This window comes from Oryx dammah, unplaced genomic scaffold, assembly GCF_014754425.2.
Source record: "Oryx dammah isolate SB20612 unplaced genomic scaffold, SCBI_Odam_1.1 HiC_scaffold_12, whole genome shotgun sequence".
NCBI lineage: Eukaryota > Metazoa > Chordata > Mammalia > Artiodactyla > Bovidae > Oryx > Oryx dammah.
In genome coordinates, this window is record NW_024070196.1 from 54,529,275 (window position 1) to 54,549,229 (window position 19,955).

Here is a 19,955-nt window from a genome sequence, read left to right on the forward strand (position 1 = left end):
GTACTGGGCAAGGCAGCTGGGGCTGTGCCCTGGCCAAGTGAAAGGCCCCGAGGGGGCCAGGGCCTGAGCCTACTTTCTTCCTTTCCTGTAGCACCTGCGCCTGTCGCTGACCGAGCGGGGCCAGTGCCGAGTGCAGCACCTCCATTTCCCCTCCGTTGTGGACATGCTCCACCACTTCCAGCGCTCGCCCATCCCCCTTGAGTGCGGGGCTGCCTGTGACGTCCGGCTGTCCAGCTACGTGGTCGTCGTCTCCCAGCCACCAGGTGTGACCCTGATGCCCCTTGATAAAGGGGGTGGGGACCAAGACCTCCTGCTGTGTCCTTCCAGCACCTGCCTCCACCCTGATAAGGCTGACGGTGTGGTCTCTCTCTCGGTCACTTGTCCCCCAGGTCCCTCCAGCACTGTTCTGTTCCCTTTCTCCCTCTCTCGCTGGGATTCAGAGCGGGGCCTTCCCCACCTTAGCGCTTCTGGCTGTCCACGGGGGCTTGGCCCAGAGGGTCTTCCAGGCCGATCCTCTCCCCCAGAGCAGATCTTCCACCTGGTGCCTTCGCCCGAGGAACTGGCCAACAGCCTGCGGCACCTGGAGCCCGACCCCGCCAGTCGAGCCCGGGAGTCGGACTACGAAATGGACTCCTCATCCCGGAGCCGCCTACGGGCCATAGACAATCAGTACACGCCTCTCTGATGGGCCTCACACTGCCCGGAGGAGCACAAGCAAGCAGAGATGTGAACTTGTGAATGTAACTTTCTTTCCTTCCTTCCAGAGAGAGATTCAAGGGACACTAACTGCTCATTCCAGTTTGGATGTGACCCTTCTATTAGGCCTGTTAAAGGGCCTCCTATACGTTCCATTCTTACCTGGCTTTCTCCTTATTGTTTACAAACGTAGTTGTTATTCGCGGATGTCCCTAGGACCAGGCCCCATCACTCTTGAGAGGTGGCAGGGGGACGGGGAGGGCCGGAGTTGGCAGTGGAAACTTGTTCTCTTTTTCACTGACACTGTCTGTCCCAGCTGACAGACTTTCTACTTGGGGAGGGGGGCCCATCAGGAAGCCCAAAACACTAACAAGCCCTGGATTCTCCCATGGTTTTTCCCACTATAGCTTTAGTCCATGTGGTAGATCTGCTGTACCCAAGCCACAGGTGACCACACCTACCCTGCTTCGACTCTTCAGCTTTAGGACAAAGTTCTGGCAGATGGACAAGCTAAAGGTCAAAAATGATTTTAAACATTTTTACCTCAGATGAATTTTTCAAAGAATTCAGGTTTCAAAATTAAACCATTGCTTATTTCATTGCACTGTTTGAACTAATACCCACACAATTTTTATAGTCAGAGACAGCTATGCAAACCTACTGACCAGGTTCCTGGTTCAAGCCAGTATGCCTGGCTTCCTTGTCTGTTACATTGTCAGGACAGTCACCTGTTGCTGAGGAGATACTGTCCTTCCTAAATGTAGAGAAGTGAAGTGTGTCACTCTTTTAAGGAAATTCCAGGCAATTATTGAAAGAGGAGGGTGGCCAGGAACAGTTCCACCCTGGTGCCTTATGAATAAAAAACTGAATTCTGGTTTACAGTAGGCTTTATGGTGCAAGTTAAACTGGGGTGAGGGAGGGGCAAGGAAGAAAAGGGCTGCTGGGCCCTTTCTAGTAAATCTTTCACCAACAGGGCTGGCTTAGAGCCTCCAAGCATCTAAAGGCTTATTAAATTATTCCACAAGGTTTTAGGCTCATTCTTGAGCCAAAATGGAAGCTAGGAAGCTGGTGCCACAGCTAATGAGAAACTCCTTTAATAGCCCACAATCAGTGTTCTGTTCCAGCAGTGACCACTGCTTCATCTGATGAAGACTATGTGTGCATGGATACACAGGCACCCATAACCTCTACCATCCCCAGAGGTCCTACAGTCGAATCTCCATCTGTACTTGCCTTTCACAAGTGACACAATTCATAGGGGTCTAGCTCCTCCCACAACTTTCATGCAGAGGCTCAGAAACAAGGGAGGCAGTGACCTAGCAGAGTCAGCTGCTTCTGGTGCCAGCAGAGCCATTCAGAATAGCTGCCAGGCTCACCCAAGTGGCTTCTAGGAAACTGGGAGTTTTATTAGCACAGCTTAACATTTACAGATATATCAATCAAAGGCTAAAATTAAACCTTGGCCTAGACTAACTACTGCCTGCCTTATCTGGGGTGAGGGGTGTGTCTGTTCCAGCCATTCTCTGTACTCCAGGAGGTCAGACTTTAGGAGGGGCAGGGAGGTAAGCAGTCACCTCGCTTCACTACTTTTAAAACCAACACTCCTGGCAGTCCAGTGGCTAGGACTCCGGACTTTCACTGCTGGGCGCATGGGTTCAATCTCTTGTTAGGGAACTAAGATCTCTCAAAAAATCTATATAAAACTAACCCTCCTGGGTGGTTTCACAGATGGTCACGTATATCCAATCCTGATCTATAGTTGTGGTCCATTTCTAAGGGCCACATTTTCTACACATCAAGCATTACTGAGTAATGAATGCTAAGCAAAGCACAGACCAGGAGGGTAAATGTAGAGATATGATATCTACAAGCCTGGGGCACTTACTTCCTAACAGCCGCTCAACATACAAGTCTCAGGTAATGCCAAGAGGCTAGCCAGGCCCAGCAAGCTCGCAGCTCTGACTGACTGGCTGCAAAGTACAAGCTCAGAATCTGTGACATAGTCACCACTTCCAACAGCTTCAGTGTAAAATGTTCAAGAAAAAACATTTCTTGACTAAACATGTCTGAGTTACCCGGACAGTTCAAATACATTCCAACAAAAAGGCCCCTTGTGGCCTAGGAAGAAGTGACACTAAGCCAATGCCTTTCCTTTCCGCTAGAGCAGGTTGAGCTGGGGCAAGGGGGAGCAGTGGGGCCCAGGGCGTGATGCCCTCACAGGCCGTGAGGCAGCAACCCTGATAGCTGCAGCCAGCCCACCGCAGTCAGAGCGCATTCCACCACCCTCTTTCCAGCCCCAATGTAACCACTGCTGCCGGCAAGAGGCCAAGGCAGCAGCCTCTGCTGAGAGCCAGGCTCTGAGTGCCAAACGGACACTGAGTATCACCAGCCTTTTGGTTATCTCTAATGACAGATGACAAGGATGACCTGACTGCTCCCAGCACCATCACTTCCTTTACCTGATGTTAATGAACTTTTACAAACTAACAGTCACCAGCACCAAAGAATTAAGTCAACTAACCTGCCTTGAATTTTAGACCAGCAATCCATATGGCTTTATCTGGTATAAATCTTCTGCCTTTGATCATTTCTGGACCGTGTAGGAAAAAGGAATAGCAAATCATTAAAATCTTAAGCCAGAGAACACTATTTTTACATAACAGTTTCTTAACCTAAAATCAAGGCCTTGAACTCTTCCCTAAGGGTTGCCTGAGATTTCTTCATGCTGTTATTCAGGGCTAAGTCTGTTATCACAAATATCATGTGAGTGCTAACATCTCCTACAAGCTAGAGGAACTTGATAGTTTATTATCCACTGCCTCTTAACAAGGACACATCTGACACCCAGTGTTTAGCTGGAATAAACAGCACATTGTAATGACAACAGAGAATGGATTCATCTTGTATCATTATAGGCAGAAGGTCTATTTGGCAAATTTTTATGTATTGTTTATGTACTGTATAAGTAACTTATTCTTGAATACAAATTTTGCTATAATGTACAAATTGCTACATGTGAATTAAAACAAAGGTTTTGGAATCTTGATTAGTTAACTGCAGTATTTAAAGGTTCTATTATGACTACAATCTCTGAAAAATAGGTATTTTTCCAGTTTATCCTCCTCCCACAAAACCAAGACCCCTAACAAATGCTTGGTTTATCTTGTACATTGCTGCATCCTTTCAGCCCTCTGGATTCCTTTATTACAACTCTGAGTGTGTGTCTCCTGCCCCCTACTGGTAAAACACAGATGCCTGAATCAGGACAACCTCTGACTTATCTGGGTTCCGGAGATATTAAAAAGGAAGCTTACAGAATCAACGTCAGGCTGAGGACGGGGACCTTCGGTGCTGCCCAACTCTGGCCAGCCTTCCTCCTTCTGAAGCAGACCTCTAGCCACCACAGAGAACATCTCTCAGTCTTGTCTTTTTTCTAGAGATACCTTGAACCAGAACTAAAGGTGAAGAAGAAAAATCATTTGACAGCTAACCTTCAAGGGTATTAAGAAAGCAGTCAGCCCTCCTGCCCTGATACTCAGTATCCTATAATGGAAATAGCTCATACAAACACACATTAACTTGGTATCAGTTTTTAAAACTTTTTTTATTTTTTAATTTTTTTTAAGTTTTTATTTTATATTATCTACAAAGTAAAAGTTTTTCCCTTAACTTAAAAGTTGAACCACTGCAGACAGTGATTACTTCATCAAACTTGATTTATAAATAATAATCCGTCAGTTTGACGGTAAGAATTTACTGAAACTTTGTCAAGTTTAGTAAAAGGGCGTTCCAAGTCTTGATTTTTTTTTTTAGCGGTAATAGCAGCAAGAATCACTCTTGTTACTTCTTTTGCTAGCTGATGTGTTCATGACTTTCAAGGGTCATTAAAAAATAAATAACTTCCAGTTTCAGCAAGCAGAGCTGGGGTACTTGCGGGACTCGGAAACAGCATATGGAATTATGGAACAGCCCACAAGTTCCTAAATGCCTCTACTCGGTCCAAATATCTTCCACTGCAAGTGAACTGTTAGCATTCCTATTGGATGTTACAAGAAATCAACATATATTTTTTCAAAACAAAATAATGAAATTCTAGTTTTCTGTGCTTCCAGTTGGTAGAAGCAGTAGAAGGGAGGAGGGAATTTGGCCTTTCGGTTCCTCCAGGGCAGCCTTACAACTGCTGTTGGTGGTGGGCTTGTACTGTAAAAAAGAAAAGTGAATATTTAAACAGAAAACTGGCAACACTTACACATTAGCCTACTGTTTCTGCAGCACATGACTGTAAGCTATCCTTGTGCTAGCTGAACAAGACTCAAAATTTAATTTACTCTGTACCCTTCCCACCCCCCCCGCCCCAGCATCTGTACCAAAATGGGGAGAGGCAGGTGGGTGGGTAGAAACAGACCAGTCAGACATAAAACCATTTCAGATAAAACTCCCAGAAGAGTTGTTGTTCATGGGGTACAAAAAAGGCCTTAACATATCCCCTCCCCAAATAATAGCCAAGCACCAGTGCTGCTTTCAGAGTAACAGGTTAGACTGTGAGATCTCGCCATGGCCGCCATCAAGTACTAACACACAATCACGGGCATTCTCTCCCTGTCAGGGCATAGACTGGAGCTAATTCTATACTCAGAACCAATCCATACACAGCACTTTCTCATCAGTAGTAGTCTCCAGAGCTACAGTCAAACTCTGCCATGGTGGTAACCCCCCACATGTCAGACTGTTGGGACTCAGGAAGGAAAACACTGCCCTGTCCAGCCTAGCGTAACAAGGAAGGCCAACTGAGTCCTAAGCATGCATCAGCTACACAGAATGCTGCTGCTGCTTCTCATCAAGCCAGATCCTGTATACCATCAGAACACACACAGCCTAGGCTCCCGGAAGCCTCAGGCCCTGACACTGAACTGATCATCACAGTCCCTACTGTGCACACTCTGACGGGTCTTGCTAGTTCTTGGATGCGGGGCTTGAAGCGCTGGCCCTGCCTGCCATTCGACCTGTGCGAGCAGAATGCTTTGGGGTGCCCGGCGGCCCCTGCACACACACGCCTCACCTGAAGGGTGCGTCATATAAGGGAAATGCGCTGTTGTCGAGACTGGAATGGGCTGTAGTGCACTTTGAGCGAGGGCGGCCTGGGGACCGCCGGGTGGCTGTGTCGTCATTAGCATCATTGGCGCATGGGCAGTTGGATGAGAAGGAACCATTCCTGACTGTACATGAGCCTGAAACAGAGAGCTCTTTTACGCATACAGGCAACATCTCCAGCTTAAACAACATGTCAACTGTGTTCCTTTCACTGGGTTGGGGCTCTCAGGAAAGGGCAACAGTGGGCCCTCAGGGCCCTTTCTTTCCTCTGGGGACATTCCCTAGTGGACCTATAGACACACTTCACCTTTTGGCAGATTCTGCAAGGCTGAGGGGGCAGGCAACCAACAAGCCTTGGTAAAAGTCAGGGCTGCCATGTCCTAGGCTTCAGCATTTCTGATGACTGGATTCTATGTATGGGGCAAGGTCTTCACAAAGGTAAGAAGATCCCTGATCCAAGTGCAGCTTTCTCAGACTAATAGGAGGCTACATGCAATGATGCTTCTAGACTCTGGCTTCTATGTGGGGCCTGAATCATTCCTTTCAGGTAAGAAAGCAGATTATTACATTATAAGTGGGAACTGTTAACTCCTGTTCTATATTCTCTTTGCTCCTCCCCTGCTCATCAGCACACCTCTGTGAAGAATGAGTCAAGGCAGTGAGAAAGACTCTCAGGCCCCTTTGCTCTGCTGAAAGATCCGCCGATAAGGCAGCAGCAGGAGGAGCTGCAGTGAATGGCTCCAGTGAGGTGGGGAGGGGTAATCTGAAATCATCTGGGCCAACCCAGTCTCCCTGTATCAAGTGATAGTGAGTTCAACCACATCTCCCTGTCAAGCTGGAAAGGTTTTAGCCCAAAGAGCTGGACCTCAGCTCTGCAAGGATTTGCAGAGCGAGGAGGATGAGTCCTCAATTCCTCCTCCAATACTGTGCACTGTTCTAGACCATGATAAGCCTTGAAGGAAACCCTGTTTTGACTCTAACACGTTCAAGTAGACCCAGGGCACATCTGGACTTCCCTGCAGATGTTAACCTTTTTGTTCTTTCAGCACAAAAACACAAAAGTGAGGTGTTAAGAACCCCAACTTACATATAAATTCACATAACTACTTAGCTACCAGCCTCGGCTAGACATCTACCGGCCCCCGGTCTCATGAAGCTCCTGATTCAGCCAAACCATGCTGTCCCACACTTGACCAAACCAGCTCCCCTCCCCACCATCAAAAGCAACTCATCCACTGCAGTGCACCACACTACAGAACCTGCCCGTTTGCTGGGGAGGATGCCCAGACTTCTCAGAGCTGTGGAACTCTAGTTATAAGGTCGCCTTCTGAGAGTTAGCTCCAACAGAGCAGCATCTCCAGCCCCACCACGCCAGAGCCTCAGGGGTGCACTGCTTGACATGAAACGGAGTTCAGTGAGGCAGTTTAAGCTGAGACCTGCCTAAGAGAGTTCTGTTATGAAAGCAGCATAAAAGAGACATCAAATACAGCCGATCCACCCTTAACAGCCCCAGGGAGGGCCTCAAAGGACAGAGTTAAAAGTCCAACTTCAGTGCTCCTTCTCCTCATTAAGACAGTTCAAATTGGCCCTGGATCGCATTGGACTTTAGTCAGCAGCAAACACACCTTTCAACCTTTAGAAACTTACGCTAGAGGTGAGCCCCAAGTGCTTCCAGATCTGCTCTTTAAGAAAAATAGGAACACCTGGGCGCTTTCAGCTTCAAATCACACAGCACCAATGTACAAGGCCAAGCCCTTTCAAGAAGTACAACGTATGGTCAAAGCAGATTTAGGAATATCCAGGGAAACAAATGGAGAGATTTCTGAGGAACTCAGGTGACTAACATTCAAGTGGACAGTCCCAGGGCAGTCATCTCAGAGTTGAGAATTTGTGAAATCCCCATCTTCTTTGCCAGCCCTGTGTGTGTGTGTGTGTGAGGGGTGTGGGGGGAATATGTGTACATATACGTGTATATATAGCAACGAGAAAGCTATATAAACAAACAGAGCAATGCAGACACAGTAAGGAAAGAACTAGGTTGCATTCCAGAGTCAAAGGTATTTTTAAGGCCTCAGTTGGGAAATGTCAAAAGACTGACCAATCAGCAACTTCACTGATTCCATTACAAAACCACACAAACATTCATTTAAGGCCAGATCACATGTATTTGAGTGGGAAAGAAGAGACAAGCAGATGGCATCACACACAGGGGTTCCTAGCTTGAAGAGCATCTGGCTCTTTGCTGCTTATCTGATAACTTTCATATCCTACTCGGTCTTCACAAAAAGTTGGCTAAAGCAGGTTTACCTGAGGTACATGGGCCATGTGGGGTGGATTGGTGTAAGCCGGCTGAACATGAGAAGGATGAATGGTAAAGACGGTCTGCTGTGCTGCTGGGAAACTGTTCTGTGGAGACTGTGTATTGGAGGCAGGTGTCATGGAAGGTGGGGTTGGCGCAAGCCCCGCGTGGTAAATGGCAGACTGCTGCTGTGGACTGGCCAGATGGAGAGCCTGGGCGGCCTGGTGCTGATGGTGCTGCAAAGTGACAGCAAAGAGTACAGATTAAGAGACATTCTTTTCTGGGATACAAGCCTGATTATCAGACTGCAAGCCCTCAACCAAGCAGTGGGAACCAAGAGTACTGCTCCAGGGAACTGGAGCAAAGAGCTCCAGATGCCAAAGAGCTCCTTAAGTGCCTTCTTAAAAAGCACGACTAAAGAAACTAACAGGAAAACAAACAAACAAAATCGTATCACATAAACATTAGAAATGAGAGTTTTAAAAAGTTCCAAGCAAATTCCTTACTTTATGTTAGATTTTTCTATATTGGTAAAGTTTTCAAAACTTACCCAACCACCTTATTCTCAGTATGTACCTTAAAGTGATTAAACCTGGGGGCACAGCCTGCAGAGCTATACGCTGGCTCCTAGGTGAGGCAGGGCTGCTAGGTGTTTTGGTCACGTGGTGCCTAGCATCTCGCCTGGCACTGGGAAAAACACTCAGTAAGCAGAAGGATGCAGCAATTCTGGTGGAGGCCCCCGAGCGTCTTACCTGAACAGGACTGGGTGCGGGATGGCTCCCACCATGTTGGCTTTGCTGCTGTCCGGTGGGCGTAGCTGAAGGCTGAGGATGTGGAGTATGTGGGTGCAGGGTAGCATTAGGGTGCGCATACTGCTGAGCAAGGGAGCCAGTGGAAACTAAAGTGAAATAAAAAGGAGTGTGTATAATTGACGTGTGTGGTGGTCTTCATTGCTCTTCTATGCCTCATCAACAGCTTTCTTGATGCTCAATGCCTAACCCATCTCTATATTTGACTCCATTTAATCCATCCACTTCTTGGAAAAAAAAAAAAAAAAAAAGTCAAGTTACTGCTTACCAATCAGACTAGCATTTTATTCAAATAACATACTGTATCAAAATCTAATCAGTTTAAATTTACTTTTATAACAGTCACTAGGTTTTCCTGAAAAAGCAACTTAAAAGCACAGACAGAAATAATTCAATCTCTCTCTATCTCATACACACACACACACACACACTGTAGCTCAAGGCCATCATCTGGCTAACCTCACCATGCTACTGCCCTGGAGCTGGCGCAGTGTCCTATGGGCCCAGATGGTATCAAGGCTGCAGTAAGGGGCTGGATAAGGTGTGTGGCAAGGTCAGGGCTCTATCTTCAGGGCCAAATGACCACAATGTCTCTCAGCTGATTACAGAAGCCACTTTGCTCCTCATTTTGTTCCCTGGGCCTCCCCGCTCAAGATCTCTCATCTTTGTTTTATAGTTTAGGATTACCTAAACTATGTATTTAGGAAAACCAAACTCCCTTCTAAGCATCACAGCCTTTAGAAAAAATTTTTACTAGTTAGGGTAACTTCAAAGGAAATATGATGGTTTAGTTTAAGTAAAAATGTGTTCATTAAAGGTAAGAATGCAAAGCCAATTCTTTATAACTGTCAGCACTGACCATACGTTGACACAAAACAGGGAGATCAGATATTTGTTCATGTCATCCCAATACAGCAATCTGAGAATCAAAAGCACAAGACGGGTTCACTGCTTCCAGTGACTATTAATATAGCACCCTGATACAAATCTAACCATGATGTGGCTATGAGTTGAGGACAGTCTTCCCGAGACATACCTCTTAGAAGTCAATGTGTGACTTCCAGCCTTCTCTCAAATCAATCCTGAAATCCCGGAGAAGCTATGCCCATACACAGAAACAATTTCAAAATACTTCCTCACGTTCTTCATATGATGTTACACGCAGGGGACTGATAGGGAGAAGCAAGCACCCTTGGGATCAGGCACCCTGGCTGCAGTAGTCTAGCAGGCCAGCTGCTGAGAGTCACCAGCAGAGATGGCTCTGGGTGAATCCCACATAAATGTTATGCAGAAGGTTAGGCACATGAAACAATTCTGTAACACTTGACATTGTAGGGCCAGGGGCTACCAACTGCATAGGTACCCTTTAAAGAGAGAAGGAGAGGCAAAGAGCCAGCGCTAGGATCACCTGTGCATCCACAGCTAACAGCTGGTGGAGTATATACTAAATTAACATCTAGATTAGATTCAACAAAGCACTTCTGTTTATACACTGGGAAAATCCCCTAACTATAACAGTCAACATACATTGGAACATATTAACAGAAAAACTAGCAACATATTCTCTGGGTGTTTTTTTTTAACAAGTCAGTGACTGTTACCTGGGAGGTGGAAAAAAATAATGTACTAACAGCTTTCTTGGGTTTCACAATCCCATGATAATACTGTCTTTTTTCCTACTTCATTGGCTTATTAAAAGGCATTCATCATCATTTAAATTAACTTGCAGATCCCCACAAATTGTCTAGGCACTTGTCTAAAAGACTTGACATAAATTTTGAACCTCTGCTCTTGTAAATCTTAAACTGGAAAGCAATTCCTGAATCCAAATTCTTATTTATAAAGTTTCATAGAGATAGACTACAGAATCGCATAGAGTTTCTACTTATTTAAACAGATTTATTCAAGAAATTTTTGTACTGAAAATTTAACTTTCCTTTCTAATTACCCTGTAAGCAAAGTAATAAGAAAATAAAAAGTAACATCAACCAACTCTAGCTGGGTGCTATTTGATTTTCACACATTAAAAAAAAAAAAAAAAAAAAGAATGGCCATTACAAAGAATAATTATGCCCATGAAGTCTCATAATTAATTATCCACCAATTAGAAAATGTTAAAACCTTGAAATTACTTTGAGAAAAATAAAGACAGAAGTATTTTTTATCATGCATTTTTAACAGGCACCTCTGGATTTATTTGCCAATACTGAAAGGCTATCTATATCTCATTTACATTCACAGCACAAATACTTCAAGTAGTCCGAGCTGCATGCTTAAAAAACCCCATCTTCTCCCTATCTAAACATCAATAAACTACAATGCATTATAAGAATAAGCAGATTTAAACAGACATCATAGGCTGGAAATAAAATGTAAGCATGTCTGATTAGAAATATCTTCCTCTGTTTATCATCTTTTTGAAAAGATGCTTGCTAAGCAAGTACCTTATCCAGGAATTCTTTTCTCCTTCAAATATGAAAACTGAGTAGCTAATTGGGGAAAATGTAGAAAATAGAGTTTAATAGTAAGAACAAAAATATACTTTGGTTCCTTGAAAGCTCACTTAAGAAAGTAACAAACACAGCTAGGGTAGAAGGGAAATTTTTAAAAGAGGAGGAGGGGTTGGGGTTGGGGTGGGGGGGCGGAGAGAGAGAGAGAGAGAAAGGAACCAAGTTAGAGTAAATGAGGAAAATAAGAGAATTAGGGAAAGGGAAAAGTGGAGAGTGAAAGGCAGAAAATTCTGGGCTTTCTTAAACTAAATCTATCATTTAACTGTTATTATTATACATACTCATTAGCTAAAGATTCCAGAGAGGTTAAAAATAAAGTTTTTCTTAAAAACTCTGATTTAGCTCTCCACCAGACAACCATAGTCCAAAAAGTTTTCTAAGCCATAACTGATCCTACCGAAGCCAACTGAGTCCACAGAGCTATGCATTTAATTTCTAACTAGGTTTTCTCATTTTTGGCCTTGGATGCACAAGTCATGAGAGATCACCAGCACGGCAAAACTTCAAAAATGAAACAAAATCTCCCAACTTTTAGTTTTGATGGTAAACTCAGAAGCAAAGAAGTGAAGGAAAGTTGAAAACTTTTTAAAAGGGGAATAAAAGGCAACTAGACCAAAAAAACAGGGCAAAAAGCTTATTTAGAAGGAGGTGGGGTATAAAGCAGCAAATTAAATTACAAACTGCAGCCCCGCTATTAGTTTCTTTTAAAAAATACTGATATTCTCTTTTAGGGAAACTTGTGCTAAGGCAGTTAATGCTTAGGTGTGATGATTAAGCTTTTAGCTACTTACCAGGAAACTGACTCGAAATCTACTAACAGAGACAGTAAGATGGTGAGGATAACTACATTTGAGACCTCAAACTGAGTACATTAATAGAATTACTGACACTGTCTTTTATATACTATACCACATACAGAATTCCTCTTCAATAGTTATATACACAGCAAGACTCCTTTTTAAAGAGCATCTATTAAAGGATTAAATTTGTTAACATTTCCTAGCACCAAATAAATAATATGTACACACTTATTTTTGGATACCAAGGCACAATTAATGTCAAAATGTTTTCTCAATGCTTTTTAAAATTTGCCACCTAGTATATTCAGACATTCAGTTATTCCAAAATAATTTAAAATTTAGTCTCTATGATAACATTTTAATCCTTAATAGTCTTGAGAAAACAGTATTTCACATAAAGTGACCACATACTATGCTATCATCCGGTTCTGCAAGTTAGTGACTTCCCCATCCAAATACCAAAAGTCCATGAATAAGCCTTAAGATTTCCCTACAAATAGAGAAAACAAACCTTCCAAGTTCATTTCCAAAGAAAATCCCTGCTCAGACTTTCTCCATTTAAGAGCAATCATCTACCTTTCCACTGCTGAGAGAGGCTGGTGTTACCCAACGTAATCTCTGGTGGCTGCTAGGTCATGTTTTCCTGCTTAAGCTCAAGACATCCGTGAGGTGTCTGCTACCTGAATATTTTAAACCTGTAGTCATGCAAAGATTGAAAATACAGGAACGCTTCTCCCCTAGTATTTCAACCCTACTCAAATAAAAATCCTTGTAAGAATAAGTTTTTTCTTACCAGGATATATATTTTTTAAAAATTGTATATTTTACACTTGTGGCTTGTTTTGCTTTGCTATGAGAAAAGGCTGTTCAGGAAAATTTTCTCTGAACAAGGAATGTATTAAGCAGTCCAAAACAGTCACATATTTGCTTGGTATGCAAAAATTTATTTCTGAAACAAGTCAATTTTTAAATTAACTCCAGCTTTCTTAAGCTGGGTTTACTTCCTTTTTAAAAACTCTGAATTATTTTCAAATATATCTATTTTTAATGATTTTGTCTGGCACAAGGAAAAGATTGCTCAACAAGTCTACTCCCTTAACATGTATTCTTTAAAAAGTGTTTTACTGTTCAAATTAAAATTAGTATAAAAAACCCAACTCACTGGCAAAGTAGAAAGAAGGGCTTGTCTCCTTGTTGTATGGTAATTTGGGACATGCTGAATTTAGGAAATAGAAAGGTTAATTAGCCTTTTAAGGTGTGCATTTTCCTAATTTTCTGGAAAGGTTGACATATTTAGTAATTTCTTTTTGTATTCATGCATAATTCATTTTTCTTATAAGAGATGACAAGCACTTTAAACATTACTACAAAATTAAGTAAGATAGAGCTGAAGCGAAAGACACTTTTCTTCTGTATTGGGCTGTCGAGTTCCACTTGCTCATTTGCTTAAATGAAAGGAATAAAGTAATTATCTAATAAAAAGACCAACATTGCATTCCATTGAACAACTCTAATATAAAAAATATACCAATATAAAACAATATTTACCAAGTTTCATTCAAAAGACTAGTCCAATTTTGCAAATCATTACTAACAGAAATGTCACCTTACATCTTGTTCTGTAAGGTGTTTACTAGGCATCTGGTAATGGATCCAAAAATTGAGAAACATAGTAATATTAATATTAAACAAAAGTATGATATCATTTCTTATTAAACTGTCTACATAAAGGGGTGTGTGTGGGTGCATAAGTACACTTGGAAACATACGCACCAAAACGTTAACAGGAGGTTGTAAGGAAGAAGATTAACAGGTGTACTTTACGTATTTTCGCCTACTGTACTTTCGAATTTATCTGCATTAAACTACCAAAAATAAACCCAAAGAAAAAGATTTTGGATTTAACTCTTCCTGATGGCTTTAGTTAGCAGAGAAAGTTTCATTATTACTATTTCTAAAAGGGAAAACAAAACAAGATGAATGAAACAAAATCAGATGAATTTTAAGACTAGATGTTAAGGAAACAAAAAGTAACTTATTTGGAGGAAGAGGGCAGACGCAATGATGAAAGTGAAATTAAGGTCAAAGAGATGAAGTTTGTGATCAAAGTCTCTCCTAAGATAGCTAGAAAGAATACAAGGTCAACAAACTTAGAATACATTTCTCCTAGTACCTTAAATAAATGTTCAAGGATTTGTTGGCATACTTATAGTAAATATCCCCTAAAATTTTAAAACAATAACCAGCCTTTCATTTTGCAGTCATTTCTATTCTCAAAGGCTTTTGCTATAACCATAATGATTAATAAACGATAAAAAGGTAATATAACAACTGTCATTAACATCTCGGTGCATATTTTTTGTTTGCATTAAAAAAAAAAATCTAGATAGGATGTAGCTTAAAAAATAATCCATACTAAAAATATCTAGTTCCTTTTGGAATATAAAATATAAACTGTTTAAGAGAAATGAGTATAAAATTAGCATTTCTATGCAAATTTTATCTTACAGTTTAAAACAATGTACTTAAAAATCTGTATTCTTTACAGACAAAAGAAAATGTACAAAAATTTGTAAAAGTTTAAAGTCTTAAAAATCTGTAAGATCTAAAATAAATCACGGACGAATTAATAAACTTGCTACAGCAGATTAAATTATGGTTTATTGCAGTAAATAACAAAATAATTCATTTCCTGGTGTCTTCAGCCTATGAAGTGTCCAAAAGAGAACCAAAAATAATCATACCGAATCTATGTGCCGCTTTGCCCCTAGCCTACTCTCATCAACAGACATCAATAAAACTCAATCTGTGTGAATCATAGGAGAGTTATTCAGATATGGTTGAGCCAACTTTCTCCTGGCATCAAAGAAGCAGCTTTGATGACTAGTTCGTTCTAAGTTTCACTGGACATTAGGTCTAGTATTTTGTTTCTTTGCAGTATTTTTCTGTTTACCCACACCTGAATGGACTTCACGGTCTGAGACCAATTGCTTTTCAAATGGAAATATTTTGGAAAGTAGTTATAAAACCATTAGTGCCTCAAATACAGTATTTATTGTACTATACTGGCTGTTTCAAGCCAATGAATATCCATTCAAAAGACAAAGCCAGATGCTGGTCGTGAGTGAATACACTGAAGAGGAAGATTCTGCTCAATAGTATTACTACAGTATCTCAAAAGGCATGGGCACACAAACAGCTATTCTCTAAAAGCAATGGAAATTTTAGCTCAAAAGTTTCAGATCTTATTCCAAAGGGAGTATGCCAGAAAATGGGAAGAAAGGAATGTTTTTTTCCACTTGTTATATCATGATATATTCAGGAATGTATGTATAAACAATCATTATGAACTTTTCACCTAAGACTTTAGCAAACTGGAAAATTGTTGAAATATATCTAAACTGTGTAAAACTTAGTATGATAAATCAGTGATGGCTTTTCACACATAATTAGTTCTGGTTAAGACAACCCAATGACAGAAGATCATAACTAAAATCATAAACCAAATTAGTCTGTCAACCTTTCAATTAAATTATGGATGGGTTTCTTGAAAGGTTTTCAAAATGTTGCAAGCACATCATTTAAATTTAAATGAGTATAATCAACAATAAAAGATTTTAAGTGTGGAAAAGTAAGATCCGGCAAGTATTTTATATTAAAAAAAAAGTCACGTAAAATTTCTATGATTAGTGAACCAGTGGGAAAGGAGCATGCCTCGAAAAAGTAAACATTAGAAGTGAGTTCCGGGTGACAAGAAGAATGGTTGTTGCTGCCTGAGTCCTATTCCTATTAAACTACAAAATGTTATAAACTGTAATCTAAAGTTAAAAAAACTGAAAGTCTTTACATTCTTAGTCATTCAGAAAGTTTAAAGAGGTTTTATTTATTTTATTTTATTTTATTTTTTAAAGAGGTTTTAAAAAGAAAAGGTCCATGCAACTGCATGTAATATTAACTTCATTCTCATAGGGGTTGTCTTTTCAACTGTGCAAATAAATTTAAATTTCTCTTTTCCCACTCCAAAACAAACTGAAATCCCAGTGGGAAAACTTAAATGACAGTAAAGGAGTTCTCAGAAAAGTTCAAAACAAAATTCAGATCTCAATAAAACTGGTACTATTAATAATTAAAGGTGCATTTTGAAAAATATGAGACAACTCATTAATTCTATACTACAAAATATAAGGTGGGAATTTTATTTTAAATTCTCAACATTGAAAATGGTATTATTTTAGTACTTTAGACAGCTGCAAAGTTAACTTGTACAAAGTTCTCTGGCCACAAAACGGCAATTTTAGCTTCGTAGTCTTATATATATGGTTTAATTTTATATAGAATACTTTTATCATTGCATACTGATTACACTTACAGTATGACTCTGTCTAAAGCAGATCTAGTATTACACAATTTTGACCACTTAAAATACAGCATAATGAAGAAACACAGTAGTATTATAACAAATAGCAATCAAAAATATGCAATGTCAGTGGCCCCCAGAGTAAAGAGTGAGGGAGAATGTTTTCTTGCTAGAGAGTGCTTTCATTACGGAAAATCCTTCCTGCATGCCTTAGGAAGAGTATACCAAATGATGTTACTGATGAGGAAGAGAAGGAAGATACCTTTCTCTACAAAAGATGCTTTCTGTTACACACATTATTACATTTTTAGTTAAAGAGAAATTTCAAGAACAGAAGCAGAAATGATTTGCCAAGACTTACAGACTAGGTTAGAGAGAAACAGATTCTTCTTTTTTTAAGATTCTTGACCCTCAATGTCATAAAAGGCAGAGTTATTCTTAAACAGAAGTTTAAAACACATTAAGACACACACTGAGAAAAAACAAAAAGTGTTTCCTACCATACATCGCATGTGTCTGCTCATGAGCCCCGTACTGAGTTGCTGAAGAGGACACTAAACCAGGCTGGGCATGTGTTGGTGGTGCCATCATTCTAGCATTACCCTGTATTACAGGACTATAGACATGAGGATGCTGTGTTCAAATAAAAAATTAAGAAAAAACATTAAAGTTAGCGGATATAATCAAGTAGATTTTAGTTATGTCTTAACTTCATGGTTTGCAGGTTTCCCGAACTTCTAAATTCTAAATACAGAATTTAGAAAATTCTAAATCAGTTTGTTTTTGGTTATTTTCTTTGAAACACCTATACTGATCAGCACCTTTCTGTTAAAAGGGGCCCCCAAATCCTTAGCTGTCTACCCCCACCATAGCACATAACACAAAATGTAAGGAAAACCCTTTTATCACACTGAAACTTACTTAAATGGAACAACAGTTAAGAGTTATTAGGTCATATCAGGCTTACTTGAGACTGATAATGTGGCACATGCTGAACAAGAGGCTGATTTGGAAACTGCTGAGGACTGTAGGCGACATATTGTGTGGAATAAGCTGGTGGGGTGGCCACAATTGGTGGACCTGCTGCTGAGGCTGGGTGCATCATGGTACTTTGATGGTGTTGGTCTTGCCGTTGTTGGGGCATATTTGGTACTGCAGGAAAAAACGATGTAATATTAGAAAACAGCATCTCCTTAGCATAAAATACATGAACTGGTCCATAAGGCTCTGCACGATTTGACACTTCTGCCTGTCTCTCAAATGCCATGCTATTCCACACCCACCCCTCTTCTGTCACTATGGGCTGTTTTCCTATCATCTATGCTATTCCTCAGCCTCAATCCCCAATTCCCTACTGCCAGGTTGGAAAATTTTTACTTGTCCTCGAGGGGTCAGCTTGAAAGCCACATTCTCAGAGAGACACTCTGCTATGACCCCCAGAGTTGATCAAGTCCCTATAACTACCGGACTCTTACCGCACGATGAAACATTTCCCACATTACTTCTCAGATCATCCCTGTTTGATACACTAAATTATGCCATGGCTAGAGAAGGGCATTGGATTTTACTCAAAGAAAAACAAAAATATAACAAAATAAGTGAAAAGAGACCCAACACTAATCTTAACTCCATCTTTAAAAGTTTTCCACCACTAAATTCTTGCTCATTCCTATAGTATTCACACGCTATCATGTTGCAGGTTTCTAAGTAAGAGCTCTTGCCTATAAAGCTCTTATAATAAGAGCTCTTGCCCCATCAAAGCTCTCATTAACAGTTTAGGTCAACTGCCATCTCTGTAATGTCTTTCCCAGTTCCCTACAAAACAGCTAGCTACATGCTCTGTGTACCTTTTTCTCACATGTTTATTATAGCACTGACTGTTGCCTGTGATGGGTTTATGGTGCTATGTTAACTAAATCACTCAAGGGAAAAAGCTGTAAACCACCAATTCCACAGGACACAAAGAATGTGTAATTTCATTATGTTCACAAAATCATCAGAACAAATTGCTAAGGTAGAGATAAATTTTTTTAAAAACACCTGAAATTTTTGCTAAACATTTGACTGTTGCTGGTATGTAGGAAAGCTGGTTATATACACTTATTATCTGGTTAGAAAAGCAAGCCTGAAAACAGAGGAAACTAGCTAATATTTTTCTGAATTCAATCTTGAGGTTCCCTCATATTGAAAAAGCATATCCTTTAAGAAAGAAAAACCATCCCAAACTCAAATATCCAATGAAAGTTTGTGTATTTCTTTTTATATTTATAATTCTCACTTTTTTTTTTTCCAAAAGCTAGTCAACTTTATGGATTTCTAAAAGAAAAATTCTAACTATAAAAACAATGAATACAATCTTAAATCTATACAGAGACAGACCTGGTTTTATGGTCGTGTCCCACTCCCTACAGTTTGAATCTACCTTCATCTTAAACCACAGTTTAGATCAGCCATACTTTAGCCATTTCCTTTTGTCAGTGGTTTTCAACTGGGAATAATTTTGCCTTCCAAGGGGCATTTGGCAATGTCTGGAGACATTTTCGGTTCTCACAGTTAAGGAAGGAGAGGACGCTACCAGTATCTAATAGGTAGAGGCCAAGGACGCCAATCAACATTCTATAATACTCAGATCCCACCCTATTTAACCACCCCCCAACCCCACCAAGAATATCTCCCCAAATGTTCCTGACTTCAGCATATTTTCAAACAAAACCCAATTTTTCTCACAGGATGCAAAAATGAGAACTGCATCATGCACCAAGAAGACAAAGAGGTCGTTTTGTGCAAAAAGATACTACTATCATGAAGGAAAGATATGCCCTATATGATCTATGGCTGTGTTTCAGAAGCAAGTCCTTAATTTTCCATGTTATTTGACGGAGTAAAGTAGCAGGATATAAAGTTAACATAAAGACAGCCAAGAGCCTTCATATACCACACTTCATAAATTTACTTCATGAGTAACTACTTAGAAGATACAATGGAAAGATGAACCCAGTTTACATTAACAATAAAAAAAAAAGAAACTACCTGAGGCAAAAACTGAAAAAAACACTACTGAAGACAGAGAAACAGATTTAAACAAGCAGAAAGGCATAATTTGTTTGTGGATAAGAAGACAAGATAACAATCCTCCCCTAAGTTAATGTCTAAAGAATATATTTATAAATTTAATGTGGTTCTAATGAAAATGCCAACTGGCAAACTTAATGTTAACATCCAGAAGTTCATACTAACAGAACAACAGACCCTCATCGGTCACGGAGATAATAGGAAACCAACTCATTATTTTGAGAATTGCTTTGAAATATGGGTAGTTTAGTAACCTTTCTTTTACAAGCTGTACTTCATGGTAACCAAATAGCTTAACAAGGTAAAAATTTTTCTTTATAG

At 40.4% G+C, this 19,955-nt stretch overlaps 2 protein-coding genes across 16 annotated transcripts in view; one reads left to right on the forward strand and one right to left on the reverse strand.

The window, feature by feature from the left end:
- The window catches only part of SH2B3 (SH2B adaptor protein 3), a 37,621-nt gene extending 33,879 nt beyond the window's left edge, over positions 1 to 3,742 (forward strand). For 2 of the 3 annotated variants that reach the window (XM_040250669.1, XM_040250670.1), the window contains exon 7: positions 92 to 3,742. In XM_040250669.1, coding sequence (XP_040106603.1) covers positions 92 to 685 — 594 coding nt within the window. In that variant the 3' untranslated portion in view covers positions 686 to 3,742. The remainder of the gene's footprint in view (positions 1 to 91) is intronic. The other variant, XM_040250671.1, reaches the window with a different exon arrangement.
- The window catches only part of ATXN2 (ataxin 2), a 110,540-nt gene that overhangs the window by 5,539 nt on the left and 85,046 nt on the right, over positions 1 to 19,955 (reverse strand). For 6 of the 13 annotated variants that reach the window (XM_040250626.1, XM_040250634.1, XM_040250637.1 and 3 more), the window contains 8 exons: positions 17,530 to 17,714; positions 17,063 to 17,195; positions 13,368 to 13,421; positions 8,839 to 8,984; positions 8,095 to 8,322; positions 5,756 to 5,924; positions 4,011 to 4,896; positions 3,218 to 3,286 (listed from right to left, as the gene is read on the reverse strand). In XM_040250626.1, the coding sequence (XP_040106560.1) occupies positions 4,868 to 4,896; positions 5,756 to 5,924; positions 8,095 to 8,322; positions 8,839 to 8,984; positions 13,368 to 13,421; positions 17,063 to 17,195; positions 17,530 to 17,714 (944 nt within the window). In that variant the 3' untranslated portion in view covers positions 3,218 to 3,286; positions 4,011 to 4,867. The remainder of the gene's footprint in view (positions 1 to 3,217; positions 3,287 to 4,010; positions 4,897 to 5,755; positions 5,925 to 8,094; positions 8,323 to 8,838; positions 8,985 to 13,367; positions 13,422 to 17,062; positions 17,196 to 17,529; positions 17,715 to 19,955) is intronic. The other 7 variants (XM_040250640.1, XM_040250633.1, XM_040250632.1 and 4 more) reach the window with 3 other exon arrangements.